This window comes from Molossus molossus, unplaced genomic scaffold (assembly GCF_014108415.1).
Source record: "Molossus molossus isolate mMolMol1 unplaced genomic scaffold, mMolMol1.p scaffold_m16_p_8, whole genome shotgun sequence".
In the NCBI taxonomy this organism is placed as follows: Eukaryota; Metazoa; Chordata; class Mammalia; order Chiroptera; family Molossidae; genus Molossus; species Molossus molossus.
The window spans coordinates 81,060,331-81,084,018 of record NW_023425402.1 but is presented as its reverse complement, the minus strand read 5'-3'; the positions used below and the strand labels follow the sequence as shown (position 1 = coordinate 81,084,018).

The following is a 23,688-nucleotide window of genomic DNA, read 5'->3' as shown; positions in this document are numbered from 1 at the left end:
AAGGTAGGCAGGGCTACATGTAGTGTAGGACAGAGTGATGTTTCCTAATTTATATTTTAAATGGTTACTTGGTCTACAGTGTGGGAGTAGACTTTTAGAGTGCAGATGAGAGGTGACATGATATTTCCAACTGATAAATGTTTCAGTGTCTATATTGGAATCTTTTTTGAAGTGCAAATAGGCGAATTGATTATTTAAGTCATTAAATACTTAGAATTTTAAATAATGGGAAGTCAGATAGCACTGATGCTTGCACTAACTACTCTTCTATAGGTTCAGTGAGTAATACCCAGGAATGAAACAATGAAAAAAAAACCCCACAAAACTTGAGTATTTTTTATAAGTGGTGAACATTTTCCTGCCCTCAGGGCAAAGCCCAAGTAAGGTTTAGCCTAATTACCAGGTAAATATTATCATTTACTTAACATTAAATATCACATATATTTTAGAGGCCATTTTAAATCTGGAAAGTCCCCAAGGATGAGATAAAAACATAGTTTTGGGTAGGCACTTACTTGTACACTTATTTATATCTGGATATCGAGTTCCATAATATCCACTTGGACATGAAGAGAGACACACTCCAATCTGCTTCATGCCAATTCTTTCCAGAACAAAAAATAGTCTGGGCTTACATGACAAACATCCATTGTAATCTGAACACGTTGCACAGCCTCCTTGGCAGCCTTGACTGACGTTAGGATGCACTGGGGGACAAATGCAGAAAGACAAAAACAAAGGTTAAATTGCAAACTTAGAAGTTCAATGACATTCCCTGGGTAGGACATATCTTTTCTTTCATTAGTTTTTAATTTAGTGGTAATGAGTAAATGAGTTGGAACTTTTTACCTCTCTTTTTTGTGATCTAATATTCTAATATATACATACATTGTTTCTGATGTAAAAGTTCTTTAAATTTGAGCATTTGAAATATAATGATATATTACCTCAAACGATTTATAGTTCATATATATGTATGTGTGTATATATATACACATACATATGTGTGTGTGTGTGTGTGTGTGTATGTAAATATCCATACTGAGCTAGCACTCTGGTAGACTGGAGATGGCAATTTTGTGCTCAATCATTGAAATCAATACACATTCGTTTTGCCTTTCATTTATGTAGTGGACGATAAGCAGGTCTCTAATTTCTTCAAGCAAGGATGACAACATAGACGGGCTTAACTTGAGTAAGGACACTATGTTCTAGGGTATCTTTTTTCAAGTATGGTCTGTGTGAGTACGCAATTTTACTCTTTGACCCGATGCAAATTAATTCTGAAACTGTAGCTATTTGGCACCCCACCTCCCGATGTTAAAATATTTCTTCCCACATGAGTTTAATTTTTGTCTGTTCAAATTGATGGAATGGTGAAAATAAGATGTTTAGTTTACCAGTATTTCCATGTGAGTATTGATAACTTATGTTCAACATCCTATCCATTGGGAGAGAAGACTTATCTTTTTGGTGGCCTTATCTTTCATTTACTCAAGCGAAATATTTGTTTGGTGAGCATATGACCAGTCCACACTAAATGCCACTTCTACACATATTCCTGAGAATTCCATGGTTTCCAAGAGTCTCCTATTTGTGTAGTGATACTATTCTTTGACAAGTCTGAACCAATATAAGCCAACATCTGAAAGAGTCACACCTACTTGAAATCTTCACAACTTTAAACTTTCTTATGACTAAATGGTCATCAGCACCTATGTATGAGCTGATGGAAAATTGTCAGCGAAGGTGGATCTCTCATGGAGCTGGTGTTTGGGACAATTTCTTCCCTAATGTATTGTCTATCTAAATATAATATCAATAGCTTTATTGTCCTTTCAAGGAGTCCAGAAGGGAAGCAAAGGTTGACACATAGTGTGTAAAGGCACCCCAACGTATATCTATTTTGTTGTTTGTGGAAGAGGTAAGCTCTGATGGACTTTGCCATTATTAAGTCTGTTTCACAGTCATGTTTGACTATTGCCAAGTTCTTTACTACAGAAACAAATCCCACCAGGCTTACTTAGAAGGGGCACCCATAAGCCTGCTCAGCCTTGCCACAGGGTGCAGGGTTAGCTACAGAAAGGTCACTCAGTTGACCAGCATCCTCTGCCTGGAGGAAACCATCCCTGAATCAGCCACAGGAACCACAAGCAGCTCGTTCTCATTCCAAGACGTTTTGTAAATAAACGGAGGAAACGTTGGGGGAAGGGAAGTCTGCTTTTCCTGTGCATGCTCCTCTGTGGATGCATATAAAGTGGCACAGGAGGGTTAGACATTATAGGACCTGGGGGACTTGTAAGTGAAGACTGCTTTCTAAGTAACAGGGTAATTTTTCATGCCAGTAACTCAGCATTGGAGACTTACAGAAAATGTGTCTATATTTTAAGCAGGAAAAGACCCTAAAAAGGAAAGGAGTGAAGAGAGTCCCATTTGTTCTGAATCTAACAGACTCAGTTTAAGAAACAAGAGGTGTAGATAATAAAACAAAAACAAACAAATACACAAAAAATCTATGAAAATTTTTTATAAAATCTCTATGGAAAAGTGGACCTCAGTGTGAAAGAAAATTATCCCAAGCCTGGGGCACTAAGTGACAATGAGCTTAAAAGAAGATGGATTGGATTGGTCCATGCCAATCTGTCCCTGTCTCTGAAATGCAGCTGCTCAAAAGAGGCACCATATACTTTTGAGCACTTTGAATTGTTTGTTAGTTATAACATAATTTTAAAGAAATCAGCTATGAAAATAAACATGACTCACATGTTCAGAACCTCAAAAACTGATGTACATGAAAATAAATTTGACTTTAATAACTGAGTTTTGAATGTTTGGAAACTTCTTCAGGAGAGAGCTGTGCAGGTCTCACAACTGGTAGCAGTTTGCACTGAAATTATGAGGGTACCCAGTTCCCTCTTTAAAAGTTTTCCTGATGAAATGTAACACAGTTGACTCACACAATGTGCTACAATCACTCTTTTTGTTTGCTTTTAAAAAATATATTTCCATTGGAGACCAAAATTTTTAACAAAATGCCTATTGGAAAAAGTAGACATAATTGTCCTAAATGGCGAGGAAAATTCTTGTTTGTCTGTTGGTTTTTAATCAGGGAATTCTAAATATGGGCTGGTACAAATATGATGGCAAACTTTATTTCTTCAGAAAGGTTTAAACATTATGTTGTGGGAAGTGAGAAGAACTGAGACTATGAAGTTCATATTCTAAGAGTCTAGATTTTTTTTTTTTTTTTTTTACAGTTGAGTGGCATAGTGATTGCTTTCTTAAAAGCTGGATAATGATCACTCAAATTATACAGTCAGTATTACACAACTAGACACCGATTTCTCAAACTTCATCTCAAGGCAAGAGACTTACTTTTTATATGGAAACCACAGAAAACTTTGGTCTGGATTGACTGTAACAACCCTTTCAGCCTTAAAACCTTATGATTCTAAGACAGAAAATAGAATTCCACTTTGTCATGCTTCTTCTTTCTTCCATTCTAATAACAACTCCATTTTTGTATTTTTGAATCACTGTTTCAAACCATGTTTTTGTCCTATTATTTTATATGATCAAGGCAGGTGTTGTTGTTGGAAGGTTTCATCGACTACCTACCGTGTGTACTTAACTTTAGAAAATGAGCTGAAGTTATCAGTATGGAAGTGGCCATGGTGGGGCTTGAGGAGAGAACACCACAATGACCACATCAAGGAGACTGGCGTGAGTTCAATGCAATTGATGCTTAAGCAGCAGTTAATGGAAGCATGAGGAATGTCGAGGAGATTGGAAGCACAGGGTGGATCTAGATTATGAAACCCTCTGCAGGCCATTCTGTGGATATGGGGGATATCAATCTGGTGAATGATATGATCACATGTGCATTACAAAGGTGATTTTCCCTGACAGTGGGCAGGCATGGAAAGTAGGAGACTAATGTCATGATCAAGGGGAAAGACCGATGATAGCTTAAATAGAGCAGGGGCCATGTCATGTGGTGAGGAAGGGATGCACATTCCAAAGACGTTTGGGAAATAAAATCAATTAAATATGGTGACTGACAGAATGTGGACTGAATATGTAAGAGGACTTGAGAAGGTGTGTTTTGGGTTCCAGCCATTGAATAGAAAGGAGAGGGATGGCTGGAGGGAGTGAATTCTTATCTTGGAGGTTTGGAGCAAGGTACATACAACAAAACAGTCTAAAAATATAAACATGGCTTGGGATCATTGGTTTGCAGATTTTATAAGATACCCAGAAAGCAGTGCTCAATATATAGAGCTTTGTAGTGTGATGGTTGATAGAGGTGTACAGGCGAGTCTCTGGTGGTAGCTACTTAGAGAATACATCTTGAAAGAGGAGGTGCTGAAGAAAGCCAGAAGACGGAAACAGAGCCCCAAATAAGGCACATTTGGTTAATATATATACATAAATATATATTATATATATTATCGACTGATTTAAATAATACTTTGTATTTTGGTACCACTTTTGCTTTCACAGAAGGCTAAATTATCTGTGGTAATTGCTGTTAGTAATGGTAGGAGCTACAACAGTTATTTATTTTGTAACCTAAAACTAGAATTCAAAGAAATGTTGTAAACTACTGGACAAATAGTGAGTTTAGATCAAAAGTTAGAATGTAGATCTTTGATATCTTATACCAGTCTCTGTATAGATAAGTAAACTTTAGATGTGTAATGTGGTTAATTATAAGTGGAAAAATGAGCAGAATTCATAGGAACTTTAAAATGGGACCCTCTGATTACAAATGTGTCAATTACATGGCAAAATTAGTATGCCTTTCCCCAAAATTGGGCAATAGGAAAGTATTTTTCTTAACTTATATGTGAAAGTTAAGCATGAAAAGAGTATATATTAGTGCACAACAAACACATTTTCATGTCTGAAATTTGATACTCTGAGTGAGTAACTTCAGTTTTTTTAGCTGATAAATAAGACTTCCTACTATTTCTCTATTTAATAATTTTGTGATACATGACTGATACGGTTCCTAAAGGCTATTGTCATGAGTGTTAATTCAACTTTTTGATAAAACACCCAGAACATAGAATTTTAAATGCTATTAGAGCTTTTGGTAAGTACAAAATGTTTAGGTAATTATTTTCAATGTTTGTGATACACCAAACTAATTCAGCATTGAAATCAAAGTCCTGTTTCTGTACCAGTTGAAGTACAAGCCTCAAGGATTTGCTTCATTTTAATCCCCTTCTGAAGCCCAACTGCAAATGTACTAACATGTATTGCAAATTGCTGTGTGGAAGAAATCCATTATTGCATGCTGCCAATGACCTCTGATGGTCATTTACTTGTGGCTAGAGCATTTCCAGAAGTACAAAATTTAATAGACCTTTGGCTTGTAAAACAAGTTTGACTAAGTTTAAAAGAAATGCTGAATACATGAAGTTAGCTTATTGATTTTATAATTCAGATAATAAAAAATTAATGAATTGGAAAATTGGATAACAGTTTTGTTTAAGCAAAAAATGAAACAAAACAAAAACCCCCACAGATTCATTCTAGAGCATTCTCTCTTCACAACATTCACTGCCTGCTCTTCTCTACGCAGTTGCCTCAACAGGCAGGGTAGGAAGAAGAAACCAATGGAATTCTATCATCGAAGTTATTTTTATATCTGTCCTGTTCTCCACGCCTCCTCCTTTTACAAGGACATTCACAATGACTAAAAGCTTTTTGAAGGCAGGAGTCTGGTAGGTGTTGACAATTTCTTTATAGTTTTCTCGATAATTCCTGGCTTCTACACAGGGAAACTGCTTATGAAATAGGTTCTCAATTAAGAAATTTTGATTATTGAATGGTCGAAGGGAATACATTTTAAAAATAAGCTATTTATTTATTTATTTGTATAATAAAGATGTCAAAACAGTAAATATTTAACAGAAGGTATCTAAAGAATCATTTGTGCCTATGAACATCTGGTAAAAAATTAAATCATATACATTATGCTAAATTATGAAATAAATCTTTCAAAACAAAACAATGAAAGCTTCTCTAGGTGTCATTTACTGTAGTTAGACATTCACCTAGCAAAAATGTGGACTATTTCTCTTGCCTAATTTAGGACTGCAAACTTCTATCATACTTTGGCCCTTGATTATTATAGAATCATTTTTAAGTTTAATGTAATGCTATGGTTACAAAAAGATATGTTTCATGGTTCCTCTGGAATGTTTGGCAATAGTCATTTTAAGAAAAATCCAATGTTAAAAATTTGAATTACTTGGCGGTCTCTTTCAAATTCTGTTGAATCAACCCCAGAAAACATTGAGAGCCATATTTGCTCATATGTTAAAGCAACCAAACAGAACTGACAATGCCTAGATCTGCAAAGCCATTTGCGCAATTTGGGAGTGTTAAGTATTGAAAGCATAGTAGCAAAGCTGTTTGAATGAATATATTTGCTTATTGGCATATGGCACTTCTTTATATTCTTAAACAATAATATCCAGATTATAGAGACCTACCACAGTCCTCCATTATTATTTGTGGCTAATAATTTGTTTATATATATTAACATATATGAGTTTTGTATTTTTGAAATACTGGTATCATTTGGTGGCTTAAATGTTTTAATATACCAATGTTTCAATCATTAACTGAATTAAAATTCACCTATGCTACTTAAATATACATATGTATGCATGTGTACCTATGTGTTTATATATATATATATATATATATATTCAGACACATTACACATACACATTCTTTTGTATTTTTATTTTTTAGTATTTTTTTTCTTTATTGATTTTAGAGAGAGAGGAAGGGAGAGGTAGAGAGAGATAGGAACATCAATGAGAGAGAACATTGATTGGCTGCCTCCTACATGTCCTGCACTAGGGATCAGGCCCACAACCTGGGCATGTGCCCTGACCAGGCAAACCAGCAACCTCTTGGTGCATGGGTCAATGCTAAACCAGTGAGCCACATCAGCTGGGCTCTTTCTGATCTTTAATCAAAGTCAAGAGCACAGACATTAATTGGCCTGAAGCAGTTAAGATAATAGAGTCTGCCACATCTCTGCCCCAATTAATCAACCTTGAATATTCAAAAGTTTGTGCCTACACCAATGGTTTCACAAAATTCCCAGCAGCCTCAGAGAGAAATGTGTTCACTGGTTCTGAATACAGCCCAGTTAGGGCTCCTCCGTTATTATGTGGGGAAACATACTGTTTTTAATGGAAACTATTTCTTTGAGAACTTGGAAAATCTTTCTCTTTTTCTTACTGAATAATAATTTCCTGAAGGGAGTCTAATATTTATATCCTATAAATACTTTAAATAAAACCACAGCAGTGAAACAGACCTAACATTAGGTAGCACTTAGCTAGACTTTCCACTAAAATCAAGCCAGCTCAACATATTAAGAAAATGGCTAACAAATGATGGCAGATATAGAATTCCTGAACTCTAAAATGGGATGAATATTTGGTAGCTAGATGCCAACTTGGTGGCTAAGGACTGTGCTTTGTGTATCCACAGGCTATGGAATCAGGACTAGAAATAAAAGACGACGAACGTGGGCATCATATGTACATTGTGGAGACTATGATTAAGGCTCTCAACAAAAATTTCCCATACCTCACTATGTGCCCCAAACTAGTCAAGATGCAGAAAATGTAGGACTAAACAATACATCCATTTCCTTTCCTCATGATATTAATCAGTTAATAATGAAGTAAACACGTAATGGATTAAATATTGTGGGTATTGTGAAGGAAATGAACAGGTGGATAAGGCACAGAGTAACACTGGAGAGCTATTTTAAATCCAGTGGTCAGGAAAGGCCCCTTTTAGAAGGTTATCCTTTAGCTGAGACCAGGAGAATGAGAAAGAATCAGCCACGAACACCTGAGAAAGAGGATTCCAGGCGGAGCATCAGGAAATGCAAAAATTTTAGGGTTTTGGAAAAGAACTGGGCACGAGGAGCAGCAGAGGGGGAACCAACGAGGCCACAGCACTGTGAGTGGAACGAGATGAGGTTGGAGAAGAAGATCTGAGCCAAAGCCAACTGACCCTCCTGGACCAAGGTAAATAGCCGCAATTCTATGCCAAGTGCATTTAGATTCTGCATTGCTAAGTAAATGTCAGCAGGAAAGGCAGGAACACATTTTGCTTGACATATTTATTCATTTTAACTTTTGTTAAGTTTATGGGTCATGGAACTGAAACAGCATCTTGTATTCCATGAAGACATGTTCTCTTATTAATTTTTATATTAGAGGAGAATGTTCTAACTAGCTGCCACTTGGGAATTTACATTCAGATTACAATCTTTGACGAGCCGGTGCATTGATCTACATGCTCTTTCCTCCCGGCAACAATTCATTTCTCCTTTGTTCCTCTCATCTCCTTCGAACAATAATTTTAGTTTGTTCTAGAGTTTTAAATTCTCATTCTCTTTTATTGGAGGTGATTGGTGGCGGGGTGGTGGTGATGAGGAGCAGAAACAAGTAAGTTATGAAATGAATAAGAGGTCATAAGAATGAATAAAGAAAATAAAAATTAAAACCCTTTGCAATCTTGTATACAATCTTTTTCTTGTGTGCGTATTATTTTCTAAATTCTTGCTATTAGAGACACATGCTGACACAGTCTGAGTAATTTAGAGTGATACTATAGTTTCACTTCTAATTTAACCTTCCTTTTAGAATATCGATGTCATGTTCTCTTTTCCATTAAATGAGTTAATAACCTAAGGGCTAATTCCAAAGTTGGTCCCTCAAAAGTATTGAAACTATATCAGTTTTCTTATGACTGGCCAGATAGCTGGAGTTGATTCTGCAACTGAAAGGACAACAAAAAACATTTGTAGAACCAAAGATAGTATTTTTTTATTCCTAACCACAAGTAGAAATTCTATCATAAAGTTAATGCACTCTGCTCCGGGTGTGAAATGTAAGGTACTGAACCAGCATCCCAGCTGTTGCTAAGGGAGGGAAAGCTTCCCTTCTCCAAGTGGCCATGTACCCAAATGGAGGTGAATAGAGGACAAGAGGGTGTGGACAGGGGTGACGGAGACCCAGATTCTGTAGAGAGCCAGGACCTGTTGAGTTAGTGGGTGGTAATAACAGCGTTTTTTCAGGAGACAGATCCAACAGTGTTCATCCAACAGTGGGAATCATTATGTGCTCTGGTCTGGCTGAGAGAGCCATTCCTTTTTTTTTGAGGAGAGAATTAATTAGAAATCAACATAAACAGAAAATGTGATAGTTGAATGGTAATGAATCTGCATGGGTGTGATTCTGTAACTACCAAGTTCACATTCTTGAATGAAACAAACTTCAGTTTGTGCTAAAAACAAACTCCACTTTGTTATATTATGAATAAACTTGGATCTTCTTGCCACATAGCATGCTAAGGTAGAATATCTGATGCCTGAAGTCTTAGCATAAGCAAACAGCCGGCAAGGGACTTGTGGTATTTTAACAGGCACAAGAAGATGTGCAAATAGTGGGTATACCATTAAATAAGTCCAGCTTTATGTGTCACATCTAAGCTCCTGAGCTGAAAAATAAGTGGACTTTTCTACTGGATTCACAAAAATGCTAAGAGAACAGGAGGTGCTGACATGCACCTTTGTGAGTGTGATGCATTTTTGTACTTATGTGCACACTCACTGAATTGCTACCATATTCAGAACTGGGCCCTGCACACTCCCCAGATGAACAGAAGACTGGGTGCTGGAGAACTGACTTTGGACTCATACAGAGTTCTGACATTTAGTAGCTGACAAACCAAACTTTATCTCTTCATCTAGCTATTCATTTAAACAATTAAATTATGCAACATCCAGACACTATACTTCTTAGTGAGCATCTAAAGATGAATAAAACCAATAATCTGTGTCCAAGAGTTCACAGTGTGATTATTTATTTAGACAAAAGTTGTTTACCTCTTTGAGCTTAGGCTTCCTCATCTGTAACCTGGGAATATCTACTTGATAGATTCTTGGGTGATAAATGAGGAGAATTAAGTGAGAGCATATATAAGTATCTAGCCTTCTTGCAGGTGCTTATTACAAACCAATAGGCATAAGACATTTTGTTTTACCCATGAAGCCATTTCCACTCATTAGAGGTAGCTAGAAGCTTTAATCAATAATAACTCTCTCAGAAACCTCCAAGCAAGGAGGCTAGAGGGAGGGCAGATGTTGATGCTTCTTTCTGACACAGGAGATCTGGGAACCTCAGGGAGCCAGGGGCTCACTAATAGTCATAGACAGGAGCTACAATTTAAGGACCACAGGCACAGATTTCAATGGGTATCAGTGGTAGTCTCACACAATATTCTGGGCAAGAAGTCCCCTGGGACTCTACACTGAAGACAAGAATTTGCTTAAACAAACTGAAAGTGATAAGGCATGCTATAGAAATGATACCAGAATGGCATGCAGAACCTGAAGGTCTATGCCAGTGGTTCTAAAATTTAACTGTGTGCACAAATGACCCGAAGTACTTCTTAATAATGACAGCTTTGTTTATAAGAAGTAACTCCAGATGCCTGTGAGGCAGGTGATACAAATACCACACTGTGAGTATCACATCATCTTTGCAAATAAGTATTTATTCAATGATTATTGGAAATACTCTTCTAGGGAGTGAAAGACAAAATAGGGTCTCTGATCAAGAAGCCTACAATACAGTTAGTAAAATAGTCTTTTTCTATTCTAAGGGACACACAGAATAGAAATTCAGCCCAGCAGGAATAAATAGGTAAGAGCAATTATGGAGGGTTGAACTATTTGAAGACGATAGAGGGCAGTTAGGAACAGTTATGAGACTTGAAGTTAATGAATAACTTAGACAAATGGAAAGGGGGAAAGGGAGAGAACATTATGAACAAGAGAGTTTATGTAGAAACTCAAGGGAGATTTGGGAGAATGGTGAAGACAACTGTGGGATTTAAAAGGATATTAGAGCTCTTCCTTCTTTCTTCAATTTCAGATGAGAACACTGAGGTCCATGCAGTTAATTAGCTTCCAGCTGATAGAGTCATAAACCGTTGGAACTGCAGAGGGATTTAGTTAAAAAAACCTTCCCCGGAACAGTCTATTTAATCATGTCTAGTAAAACAAATCCTATGACATTTGGGGGCAGCCAGTATAATTATTTTATAGCACCTCCTTATATTAAACATCTCAAAACATTTCACACATTGAAGTTCTGCTACCATAGAGCCCACCCAATACATTTTCTCTCTTTCCCTTAAGACAGTTGGTCAACTGATGCTTGGTGCTTTAGGGAAGGTGGGTAAGCCCTAGGAGTTCAAGTATGGTGAGAGAGTATGAAAAAAGTAAAGCCAGTATGATACCTGTTATGTACAAGACTTTGGCAGGAAAGAAACGACTAACCCCCTGGAGCACCTACTTGGAAGACCTGACATTCGAGTTGAATTTTGAAAACTAAGGGGAAATGTGGTGGGAATTTGAATTTAACCTTATATGCAATTTGAAGGAACTATTTATGCACACTGTAGCAAAATGATCTAATTTGGTTTTGAGATCTGATGGTGTAGAGAAGAATCAATAGAGGAGAGACTAGAAGTCGAGGGAGTCCATTGGATGTAGTGTTCTATACCAGACATTGCTGTTAGCTGAATCAGAAGAGCATAGCTGGGATGAAAAGAGAGGGGCATGGACTTCAAGGTTATTTGCAATGGAGAATAAGGAGGCGTTGGCAATCAATTTTAAATGGGCAAATAAAAGAGTAGTAAATACTGATTTGGTGGTTTCTAACTTTGGTGGAGACCAGACACAAAATAATGCCATTAACTGAAAAAAGGAGATTCAAATACCACACTAGAACAGTTGACAGAGAGAGAGGAGCAGGCAAAAAAGTTATTCTGAAGTCCTGATGGCTTGGACTTGTCTTATTTCCACTTTTTATCCCAAACACATAGCCCAAAGCTAGGCACATTAACTGGTCCATAATAAATCATAGAGAACAAATAAAGACCTTCATTTCACATAAAAAAACACACCTCAAAACCTCCCAAAACTCAAAACTAAGGCTTATGAAGTTTTGGTGCTTTTGAAACTGGACAACAAATAGGTCTGGGCTGCCTGTCACTACTTGAGCCAATTAAGCAGAGAGAAGGTTGAATCGTATATGAGTGTTTATTCCAATATTGTGGGCAGGATGGGAGAGCAGCCAGGTCATCCTGCAAACATCTGCTCTTCACTCCCTCCACAGCTGGTTGCTCATATTAGGTATTACATGGAGAAGTAGACAAAGGGAATATCAATGGGTAAAATGGCTGGGGAAGTAGGCAAAGGGAATAACGATGGGTAAAACAGTTACATATTACAGACATGGGCAAGTAACGGGAGCTGGGGAATGTGGGCTGTCTCCAGTGCAACGCCTCCAAGACTCCAAGGTTGTTATTCTTTCCGTGATGGGGGGCAGTGCTTGGCTAAGGAGAATAGAGAGCATTCCGAGGTAAACTCCCCGGGTGTATAGCTCCCAGCCAGGTCAGAAAGGGCTTTCTTTAATAAGAACAAAGCAATCACAATTAACAGAGTAAGGATGGTCAACATTTCTTATAACTATGGCTAGCACCCACTGTGATCAGTTCTCCAATATTCTCTCCTAGCATTGGTGGTGCTCTTCAGGGTTTTGTTGGTTTGCCTGAAATGTAAAGTTGATGGAGAGAAACAGAGGGGAGAATAAGTTAAGACAAAACATACGAAGCAGGTCAAGAAGTTTACTGTGAAGATAACAAGGAAACATTACTGTTTTGAAAGGTGATGACATTTTAGAAAAAGTTGTTCATGTGTTACAGGAGTTCGGAAAACAAAGTTAGGGGGAGGTCTCCAACCCAGGAGTTCAACCATTAGGCCTGAGCATGCACAAATTTGGGTATGAAACCTAAATGTTCTCCAAAGCCATAGAGAGATGGAATGCAGGAGCTGAGCTTAATTTCTCATAGCAGCAATATCTCATTATGTTTTCCAGTGTCGGAAATCATTCCCTGATGTTGAGTTCTGGCTGAGTAGTCATTGTGGAGACAGGACCTGAAAAGTTAGTCACGAAAATCACCCAAAGTAGGAGCAGAGACCCCCAAAGGAAGATAGATTTTCTATCTTCCCCACAGGATTCAACACATTTTCCTGTTGTCCATTATAAATGATCATTCTACATGGGCACTAGAGAGCCAAAACCTAGTTACAAAAGATCCAACATGGCTCATTTTCCATCATAACCCTAACAGGCATGCTGCTTTGGATACTCTGTATCACCAAAAAGCTTACTGATCAATTTTAATTAGGGAGCTTATTTGAAGATCTTAATTCAAAAAATAATGATTACAGACAATGACATAACAAAACGGGAAAGTGTTTTTCTTAAACATTTTATGAAATAATATATCACTACGAGTCTCATTTTAAAAATTATTTTAGCTTAAAAGGACTATTGGGGAGCCATGAACTTAAAATTTTATTCTTAAATTTGAAGACATTTTTGCTCAGTCTTTAAAATCACTTATTTGACACCCTCTCTCTTATCTCCTTCCCTCTGCTATGGGCTCACACATAGGTATTCAAATGGGAAATGACCTTAAAGATCCACTAATTCACCTTGTCAGCCAGTAAGAATAACTTCATCTGAACAAAGATCTTCCCTATTTTACATGTCTTTAATGGCAAGCCCAAAGAAATTACACTAATGATAGGAACTTCACAGGAGACAAAGGGGATAGTGGCAATGCAGGAACTTTTAGTAAAACAACAAATATCCTTCTATAAGAAATCTGAGGCTGAACTCCGCCACTTCCTAGTTTTGTGATACTATACAAGTCACTTAATGCCATTGAGTTTTACCTGTAAAATTAAAATGGTAAGACCTGCTTTGCCCATTTCATAAGGTTATTGAAAAAATCAAATAAGCTATATAAAAGTATAATGATATGTTATTGCTAATAACAAGCATAATGATACTTTATCAACTCAGGGCCAGTGTGAACCAATCATTCCCAGGAATAGAATAAGAACTCATTCGATGAGAAAACTGACATTTGTATTTGATGAAGTATGTGTAACTTGTTCTTTTTCAATTGTGCCCTAGCATGAGTCATGTTCAACTAGGGCAATTGGTTATAGTAACTTTTTAAGATTTAGATCTCAGTGAGTATGGAAATGAAGAGACTGTGAAATAAATCTTCATCCAGTGAACAGATAATTCTCTTTGAAATGAGCATTAATTGAATCAGAAATCAGATTGTCAGAAGATCCACAGATCACTTCTCTGGAATGTCAGTCCGTGAAGCCTCCATCTGTTCTGTGGCATTCAGTAGTACAGAATGGTCACAGGGGTTATTTCTACTCTTTGCTCCACTGCAAAGTGACTTCAATTAAGTAAACTTTTCTGGCCTCTCTTTTTCCTCTGAAGTAATGTGAGGGGATTACACTATATACATTATTCCCTCAAATCTTCCTAACTATTTAAACACACTGAACACCTAATCCACAGTTGTTCTTTCTCTAATATTTTCTGTTTTGCTAAATGGCACCATCCAGGTATTAAAGCCAGAAATCTAGCAAACTTCCTCCTCCCCACCTTCAATCACCCTTCCCTATGGACTCTACCTCCTTAATTAAAGGAGCTAATTGTCCTTTTCCTACCAGGACTACTGCTATCACTTATCAATTAGGGTGACCTTTTAAGGACAATAGTTATGATCTTATCAGGATCCTGCTTCAAAAATAGTTTTAAGGTTCTCGTTGCACTTCCTAAGTAACTGCTTCTGTCCCTGGGCCTGGTTTACTCTCTCACCCTCAGGCTTTGTCTGAGAAGTCATTAGCAGATCTCTCTGGCTGCAGAAAGAGAACTCTCTCCATCAATGAACCCTGGCTCGCATTCGCCTCTAACACTCTTGCTGAAAAGCGGAGTGTAATGGGGAAAGCTGTGCTTTAGGTCAGAAGATCTGGGTATATCTTAGTTCTACTGTTTCTGGCTATGACATTTTGGTCTGTTCCTTAGGTGCTCTGAGCCTCATTTTCTTCTTTTATAAAATAGCTATCAGTGTATCATCATGAGATTGTTGTACACATAGAAATACTTGATAGTTACCTTTCTTTACTCAAAACCCCTCACAAGTTAGTAAACACATACAGAAAAAAGAACTGGATCATGTTATGTTCAAGACTCTGCAGTCTGGCAACTGACATCTTTAAAGCTATCAATTGATGTCAGGAAAGGTCATCAACGGACTCACATAAGAATTCAAATAACTTGTTGATATGTGTTTGCCACACTGGTGCTTTAAGTAGATGGGGGTGTATGTTCCATGTAGTGGTCAAAGATTTGCCCTAAAAGATAAAGCTCATGGACAAGGACAGCAGTGTAGTGATTGTGGAGGGTAGGGGGGATGAGGTGGGAGAGGATATGGGTGATAAATGGTGATGGTAAAAATAAAATAACGAAAAAAAGGATTTAAAAAATGCTTTGGAGAGATGGACGAAAATGCATTTTTATTTTATTTTATTTTTAAATCCTCACTCAAAGATATTTTCTTCCATTTATCTTCAGATAGAGAGGAAGGGAGAGAAACATTGATATGAGAGAGATACATTGATTGGCTGCCTCCTGCATGACCCTGACCAGGGCCAGGGACCAAACTGCAACCAAGGCACGTGTCCTTGACCCAAAATGAACCTGAGACTCTTTGGTCCATGGGTTGACAATTCAACCACTGAGCCAAACTGGCCATGGCAAAAATGCACTATTTTTAAACATAACATATTTTAATATTTGTTTGGTAAAAGTAATTCCACTTAATGAACTAGTATAAAAGTTCCACTCTAGAAATTAGTCAATGTGCTAAAAATGGAACTTAGCTCAGCCAAACTATGCTACCCCATTACAAGCTTTACCTAACAATGCCAACTACGTTTACAGTGCGCATAGCATACTTCCTATGATTGTCACAAACGTCATGCTAACTGATGACTCCTGTTCATTGGTCATAAATTTTCAAACAAAAAAATACTGGGAGGCCCAATAAATTCCAGTGTTTTCAATTTATCTTCCTTCCACCTTCCTGCTTCATTCCCATGCAGTCTAGTATCTTTGTTTTCCAGAGAAGAACTTGGGTGTGCATTAGGCTCATCTGTAAACTAATTAATTTTGAATTCTATTTAAACAAATTTTTAAAAATAATGTTATACAGCTTATAAAGAATATCTAACAGTTTTAACTTATCTTAAGCCAAATATTTAATTCTAGATTGATGTTTTTTTTCCTTAACCACTGTGACAGGCCATAAGAGTAGGCTTCATGTGTGTTTTGCTCACTTTTGCAGTCCCAGCATAAACTACATGTTCAATAAACAGTGGTTGAATGAATAAATTTATGCTGTTTTAATTAGGGCTAAGTTTAGTTTCAATTTTTTCTAAGATTTTCCCCCCAAGAGAACTTATTTTTTCACTTGTTAGCTTTCTGAAAACTCCATGAAAGTACAGAGAGAAACTTAGGCTTTTTCAGTCAAGCTCTAACTCCACGTTCTTGAAGTTTTGACCACTGTCTCAGGTTAGAGCATGATACAAGAAGAAAGGGGAAAGCTCTTTGATCTCACTGTTGGAGGGCCTTCAAGATCAGCCTCTCGATTTCAGGTTAATAAAAGGTTATGAGCCCCATTTTATAGTGGATGCAAGTGAATCACAGACTAAATGATCTGTCTGAATTATACAGCAGAGTAGGAATTAGAAATCAATCCACTTGCCCCCTAACGTGGGATTTCTCTTACTACAGTCCACACTCAAGGAGATCTAGAGTCTAAGAAGGCAATTAGAAAGGTGGTGTTCTCTTCTGATGAAGTTTATGACATTTCCCTTAAATCTTTTTTTTTTTAAATTCTTTTCCTTGCTAAATCATGAACAAATACAGAATTCAAGTGGGATTCAACTGGAGACTCAGCAGTCAATGGGTGTCATTATTTGTTTGAAGCAAAAGTAAAATTATAGACATTTGAACATTTTTACATGTTAAAACAATAACTAAAGGATGTACACCTGTTCTACTCAAGGATCACAGTAACCATTAAGACTGTGGGAGTAGTTTGAAGTGGAGTCTCTGGCGCTTTAAATTACTTAGCTGAATGGCCCCATGGTGATAACAAGCACAGGAAAGTGCCATGCAAGCTGGAAAGCACAGAAGTGGACCAGTCGAGCTTCCACCACTCCATGCTTGGGCACCACCCTATTTTAACAAATGACATCTGACATAAGCATTAGAATCCAGCTATTCTCTCTTTTAACATTTCTCACATCAGTTAGGAGCTCAGATGTATTGCCTCATTTGTTGGGCATACAGAAAAATAGCTAAGAACTGCATTTGAACTGGCATGGTGATAAAAGGACCTGTAATTGCCTCTCAGCATTTTTAAACTATTGCAATACCAGGATCACATTTTTGCTATTCTCAACTTAAATGATTTCATTTCCCCTACACTCTGTGCACATTAAAACATGTCATCAGTAGTGGTAGCTTGAAATAGTTCTGATTACATACAGTTCAATGTAATTCCTGTCTTGATTCTTTTTCCTTTAGTCTTTTCTTCCGGGTACAGTATTGGTATCTGCACATCAGATAGCATAAGGCCTGCTGTTGCAAACATTAATAAGATCTATCATTTATGAACAGTGACTTACACTTTGTTTACTCTCTAATGGAAGGATTTCTCTAAATATTTATACCAGAACAGTTGTCAGAATGAATCCTGCAAAATTGCTGGCATATTCCCAGAAGCAGGGGGTTGGTGTGTAGGGGAGGGGAGATGCCTGGTCTCTGGTCATACAATATCAAGCAGTCTTAGAATTTTAGGGGCAGCTTGCTGGAACCTCAAGGGTTTGCATGAACAAAAAGGTATATACTTCAGTGTGCAGACAGTTCAAGGAAAGTATCTGAACAGCCACTTTCGTTTATTGCTCTTATAAAATTGACTCTAATTTCCTCAGGTGTAAAGAAATTATTTAGGCTTCAGAGACCTGGTGAATAAATTGTATCTGAGAAAAGAAACCTGTTCAAGAAGTGTGAATAAACACGAAACTCGTTCTGTGCAATGTTCCTCAAGGTGCTTAATATGCAGAAGACTTGTTCCTCCCATGAGCTGCAGAGTGAAAGTCAGTATGCAAGAGTTAGAGAGGAGAGGACTGGAATCTGCCAAGATAAATGCAGCAGTGTTTTATAAATTAACTCGGCTATCTGTGTGCTTGTTTTTCCTTTGGAAGATTCTAAAATGACCACTGTTCAATTCATCCGAGTAGTGGTTTAGAATTTGGGGAGTGGATGAGGAAGTGAGTTTAGGCTAGGAAGGGTGGAGAAAATATTCTGCACTGGGAAATCTTGGCAATTTTTATTTGAAATGTGTTATTTGATGAATGATAGCACTTCTGCCCCAGGCCAGTGATTTAAGTAGTTTGGTTAAAAAGTATTATATAAAGTTTTCTGGGATTGTAAACTCTCCATGTGTCTAGCATGAGCAATATATTAAGTTCAGAGGCAAAGGGTTTGTCTAGTATGGGCAATATATTAAGTTCAGAGGCAAAGCGTGTGTAATGCATTCCTGCAATGTGAAATGTCCACATGGGTGCTGAAAATGGTAAGTGGTAACCTGAAATGGTTTGAAGCACCTCTTCCTGAAACTCTCCTTTATTTCTCAAAAATTAAATTTTGAGGTATGGGCATATAATGTTCACAAGTCTGAAAACACACATGAATCAGGGCTGGGTCCTGGGCTGAGTGCTGAGTGCACAGGGCACATGTTATTGACTGTCCGAGGGCCTGGGATGCATCCACATGGTCCCGCTGCAAAGCCTAACTGGCTTCCAGGGAAATCCCACTGGTCTGTGTTAAAAAGTTGGATCTACATCAAGCTCTAGACAGCCTGGAAAGTTGGATGGGTGTCTTAGAAATGTGCTATAGGAAAGAGAGACTACTGCTTTTAAATTATATTAGTCTTTGTGAAGGGGGACTTAGTTAACATTTTGAAGATGGCATGAAATGAGTGCGTGAGTTGAGGCCAGAGGGGCTGAGGAGACCATGTTTGGGCTTTATTTCTTGTTACCAAAAAGTAGTGAGGGTTTTTATTTTATTTATTTATTTATTTATTTATTATTATTATTTTTTAATCCTCATCCAAAGACATTTTTACATTAATCTTCAGATAGAGCTGGAAGGAGAGACGGAAGAAGAGAGAAAGAAGGAGAGAAACATCGATGTGAGAGAGACACATTGACTGGTTGCCTCCCGCACAACCCCAACGGGAGCGGAGACGAACTGCAACCAAGATACATGTCCTTGACCGCAATCTAACCTGGACTCTTTGGTCCGAGGGCGACGCTCTTACAGCTGAGCCATACTGGCCAGGGCAAGGGTCCTTTTAGATGTACATAAAAAAATTGGTCATAAATTGGAAAACAAGACTGAGTTCTGTAAGTAACAAGTATTCTGCTGCTAAGTATGTGCTCATTTAGTTTGTGGCCAAGCCAGCATGTGTCTATTTTCTGTATTTCATGGTAGAAATTACATACGGTCAAAAGGCAATGATACAAGTAAACACAGGTAACAGTTTTGCTGCTAAGTTTCCAAAAATTAGGGTTCTCTATTCTTAGATTATCTCATGGTCAAATTCAAGACCAAAGAAAATCAAACATTTCCATTAGCGTGGCAATATATTGACAACAGGTCATAATAACTCTTTGGTGTGCACAGTGCGCAAGGTCAGAGTATATTTGTTAAATGGTACCTGCAGATTGTCAGTTACCAGAGAAAGCTGGCAAAAAGTGAATATGACTGACTGCCTGTGTGTGGATTTAAAATAAGTACTATCAACTATCAACATGTTTAAACAAAGAGAGCTAGTTGTCTAAGGCAGTGATTTTCAACCTTTTTTTTAATCTCATGACACAAAAACTAATTACTAAACTGCTGCAGCACACAAAAAATTTATATGTTATATTTTTTGCCAATCTGATAAAAAAAATTAAGTGTAATTTTGATTCATTTGCACCAAATGGCTATTGTTGTGTTGGCTGTTGTCATTTTTTTATTTGACAATCTAAGGGAAAAGAAGTCAGTGTCCCTGACTAAATAGTCAGGTATTGCATGTTTTAAACATTCTTGTGGCACACTGTTTGAATGTCACTGGTGTAAGGTCATAGGAGTACTGAAATGTACTGAAGTCATTCTGAGTCATAAAGGGATGTGAAACTTATCACTTTAACAATGTAATCAGTGGGAGATCTATGTCTTCGTTCCATTGAAGATTCATCGCATGAAATGACAGAGTTTCTTTTAATGAAGATTTGAGGCAATGCCGATAGTTTTAAAGGCAAACTTTCACTCAGGTTATTAGATATATTCATGCTACTTGAATATTTGCCTATAGAAAAATTTGACACTCTTCTAGTTTCTAACATATTAAAAGTTTAAAATTAGAGCACCACTTAGTTATTGATAACTTCTACTTAGCTACTTACAGTACCGCGTTTTAACGCGGGATTCTTTTCAGTGCAAAAAATCCTAAGTTTGCTCTCAGCCTTTTCCTGGCTCTAGAGGTTTTAGAACTCCAGTCCTGGTGCACTATACTACTATTTTCTTATGTGCAAGGGTTATTTTAGTAATACTAGATGTAAATTGACCTTAGGATGTTTATTAGAGTCCCTTTCCATCCTAATCAGACACCTCTTTTACAAAGACATAAACTAAATTCCTTGGGATCTTTTTATCTACTCAGGAAGGAAGGAGGAGAACCCGGAATGACGACAGCAGGAGCTGTGTATGAGTGTGTTTGTGCTCCCGCACGCAGACAGGTGGTTTATACGATGATGGTGCCATGAACTGTGTATGAATACCAGTGACGTATTTCCATCTCTTGCATGCTTAGGGTGAATAACCTATTAAGGAGGAAAAATTTGTGGAAAGCATTGTTTTCTGGTGGATTTTCTGCTCTCTATAACTCATGATTATTCCCAATCCTCAGGGACAAGTAACTAGGTCTGACCATGGAGCAATGGCTCAAGTGTGCTGTGATGACCCTCCTCCCAAGGAGCCTGGCTTTCCTCAATCTAATTACTTTTGGCAATTGTGGTTATGGAATTTGGCCTAGTGACTCACTAGAACCCAAATTCTCCCAAGAAGCCCCCTTAACAAGCAAAATTAAGTCTGACGGGAAACCTAGACTTCCACCTCACTACACATGGAGCTTTCCCTGGTTTGTGACAAGGTCTGAAAATCCTTCCTGGACTGGAAAAAATAATAAACAAGCTTTAATGAAGATAACCACCCAAAGAAGAGCACATTGGGAGAGGAATAAAGACATAACATAAAAAAAAAGTTCATGAATAAACAACCTACCACAAAAACTTAAGCCATAAGAGAGAATTAAAACTATGCTATTTATGTAAATAAATTTATGTAAAACTATGTGGTTTTACTGATCGCCAATAGTCAATCTAAATTTAGTCTGGAATTATAGAAACTGTAAGGGAAAGGGATGTTTATTTCTTACTAGGCAGTTTTCTAACTATTATGTTTTCCCTAAAAACAAAGAAGACTCTAGGGCACATCACCAGTCATCAGGGAAGACATAAAAACTTTTGTTTATTATTAAGTAGCTTTGAAAACCATTTTTGGTATGGCTGATACCCCATCTTCTGTCTCATTTACAGCCTCACTCCCCCATGGTATATAGAGTTCAGCAGCAAGCACGCCAGCTCAGACTGCACCTCCCCCAGCAGCAATGCTCCTATTCTATGACGCTCCTATCTGTTAGGACACCACAGTGAAGCTCCTATCGCTGTGGTGTCCTACTGTGTGCACTTCTCTCCCTTTCCTTAGACTCTTTGGCTGAGATAATTCTCTATCAACTAGTCTTGTCTGTACTAGTCAGTGTCACACATTTAACAATACTGATAAACAATATGGGACTATGGATCTGCTTTACATTTCAAACTACTTTTTGGATGACATGTATCTCATCTCTTATCACAATCCACACGTCTTTTTCATCTCTCTGACCCTCATGAACGGGCACTGTTTCAACAGTTGCTCAGCAGTGATAGCTATTCTCAAATTACGGACCCAACGGTACTTCTCAGTTTTGGCTGTGCATTAGACTAACCAGGATGACTTTGGAAAATACACGTCTGGGCCCCAGCCCCTGAGATTGTTTCATTTGGTTGAGGGTGGAGTCTGGCGTTGACTCGCCTTTTTTTTTTTAAAAATCCCAGGTGATTTTAATTTGAAATCAGGGTTGAAAATCACTGTACAAAGACCCATAAAACAAAAATTTGGAGTGGAGGTTACTGTTAATGCTCATGGTAAAAGTAATATAAATAACAGATTTTATGAAGCACTATAAAGATAACTTTTCTGGATAACAAAAACTAGCCAGTGCAATATCTATTGTGGTTGTAAATTACATAGGAAGATTTTGATATTTAACTGCAAAATTATAGACTTTACCCACATCCTCATGCCTAAGTTAATCTTCTCTTGGACATGCACACTGTAGATGGGAAGAATAATTTTGAGCATTTTATATGTGCTGTTCTATCCTATTGTAATGAAAAAAAAAATCAGCAACATTTTTTTTTTATCCTCACCGGAGGACTTTTTTTTTTTTTTTTTTTTTGCATTTAGCTTCATATAAAGTTGAAGGCAGAGAAGGAGGAAGAGAGAGAGAGAAACATCGACGTGAGAGAGACACATCAAGTGGTTGCCACTCACAGGACCCCAACCAGGTCTGGGGCCAAACTGCAACTGAGGTATGTGCCCTTAGTGAGAACTGAACCCGGGACTCTCTGGTGCACGGGCTGACGCTCTAACAGCTGGTCCACTGAGCCACACCAACCAGGGCAATCAGCAACTTTTTATGTTTAAAATCATTAATAGGGCAGGTTTTGAAAAAAAGAGAGAAGAGGGTAAAGAAAGGAAATAGATGTGGGAGACAATACCAGAATACCAGAAGCAACCTCTACAGGAAATGTTTGGGAAAGACTCGTGGTTTGTTAAATGAGGAGGAAGAAATAATGAGCAAAGTGAGTAAGGGAAAGAAAAAGTAAGGTGGGGTTTGAGAAAATGCTCCCAGGATTGCCTCTAGTACCAATCCCAACAATTGAGGTGACGAGAAGAAATCAATGGAAGAGCTTTAGAGTCAGACCTGGGCAGGAATCCCTGGTCCACCACATCTTCCTTCACTGAAGCAACTAACATGGGGCTACTGGCACTTTCCTTGCAGGGTTAGCGTGAGAACTAAATGAGATACTATTTGCAAAAAACATCAAGTACGGTGCCTGGCACACACGGATGGTTACAACTCAGCAGCTATTTAAATAATAGCCATTATCACAACACTCCCTTCAAAAAGTAAATATAAATGTATATTAAGATAAAATGTGTATAAATATAACATGGCTCTGGGAACTAGGAAGCTATGGTTTGCCATGAAGCATTTACACACACTTTGGCAAAACATTTTGCCTCTTTCTTCTCAGCAAACTGTGACTAATACCACCTCTCCTTATATGACAGCCTTTGTCGAGATAACTGTGCATATCTGTAAGTCCCTTTGTATGGGAGGAGAACGTAATAATGAGAAACTAGCTGTTCTTGTTCTTACCAACTTATCAAGCATATGTTAAGA

At 37.7% G+C, this 23,688-nt stretch overlaps 1 protein-coding gene across 1 annotated transcript in view; it reads right to left on the bottom strand.

Annotated features, from left to right (window-relative positions):
* The window catches only part of RSPO3 (R-spondin 3), a 77,928-nt gene that overhangs the window by 44,205 nt on the left and 10,035 nt on the right, over nucleotides 1-23,688 (bottom strand). Inside the window, exon 2 of the mRNA XM_036248996.1 lies at nucleotides 516-707. Within this exon, the coding sequence (XP_036104889.1) occupies nucleotides 516-707 (192 nt within the window). The remainder of the gene's footprint in view (nucleotides 1-515; nucleotides 708-23,688) is intronic.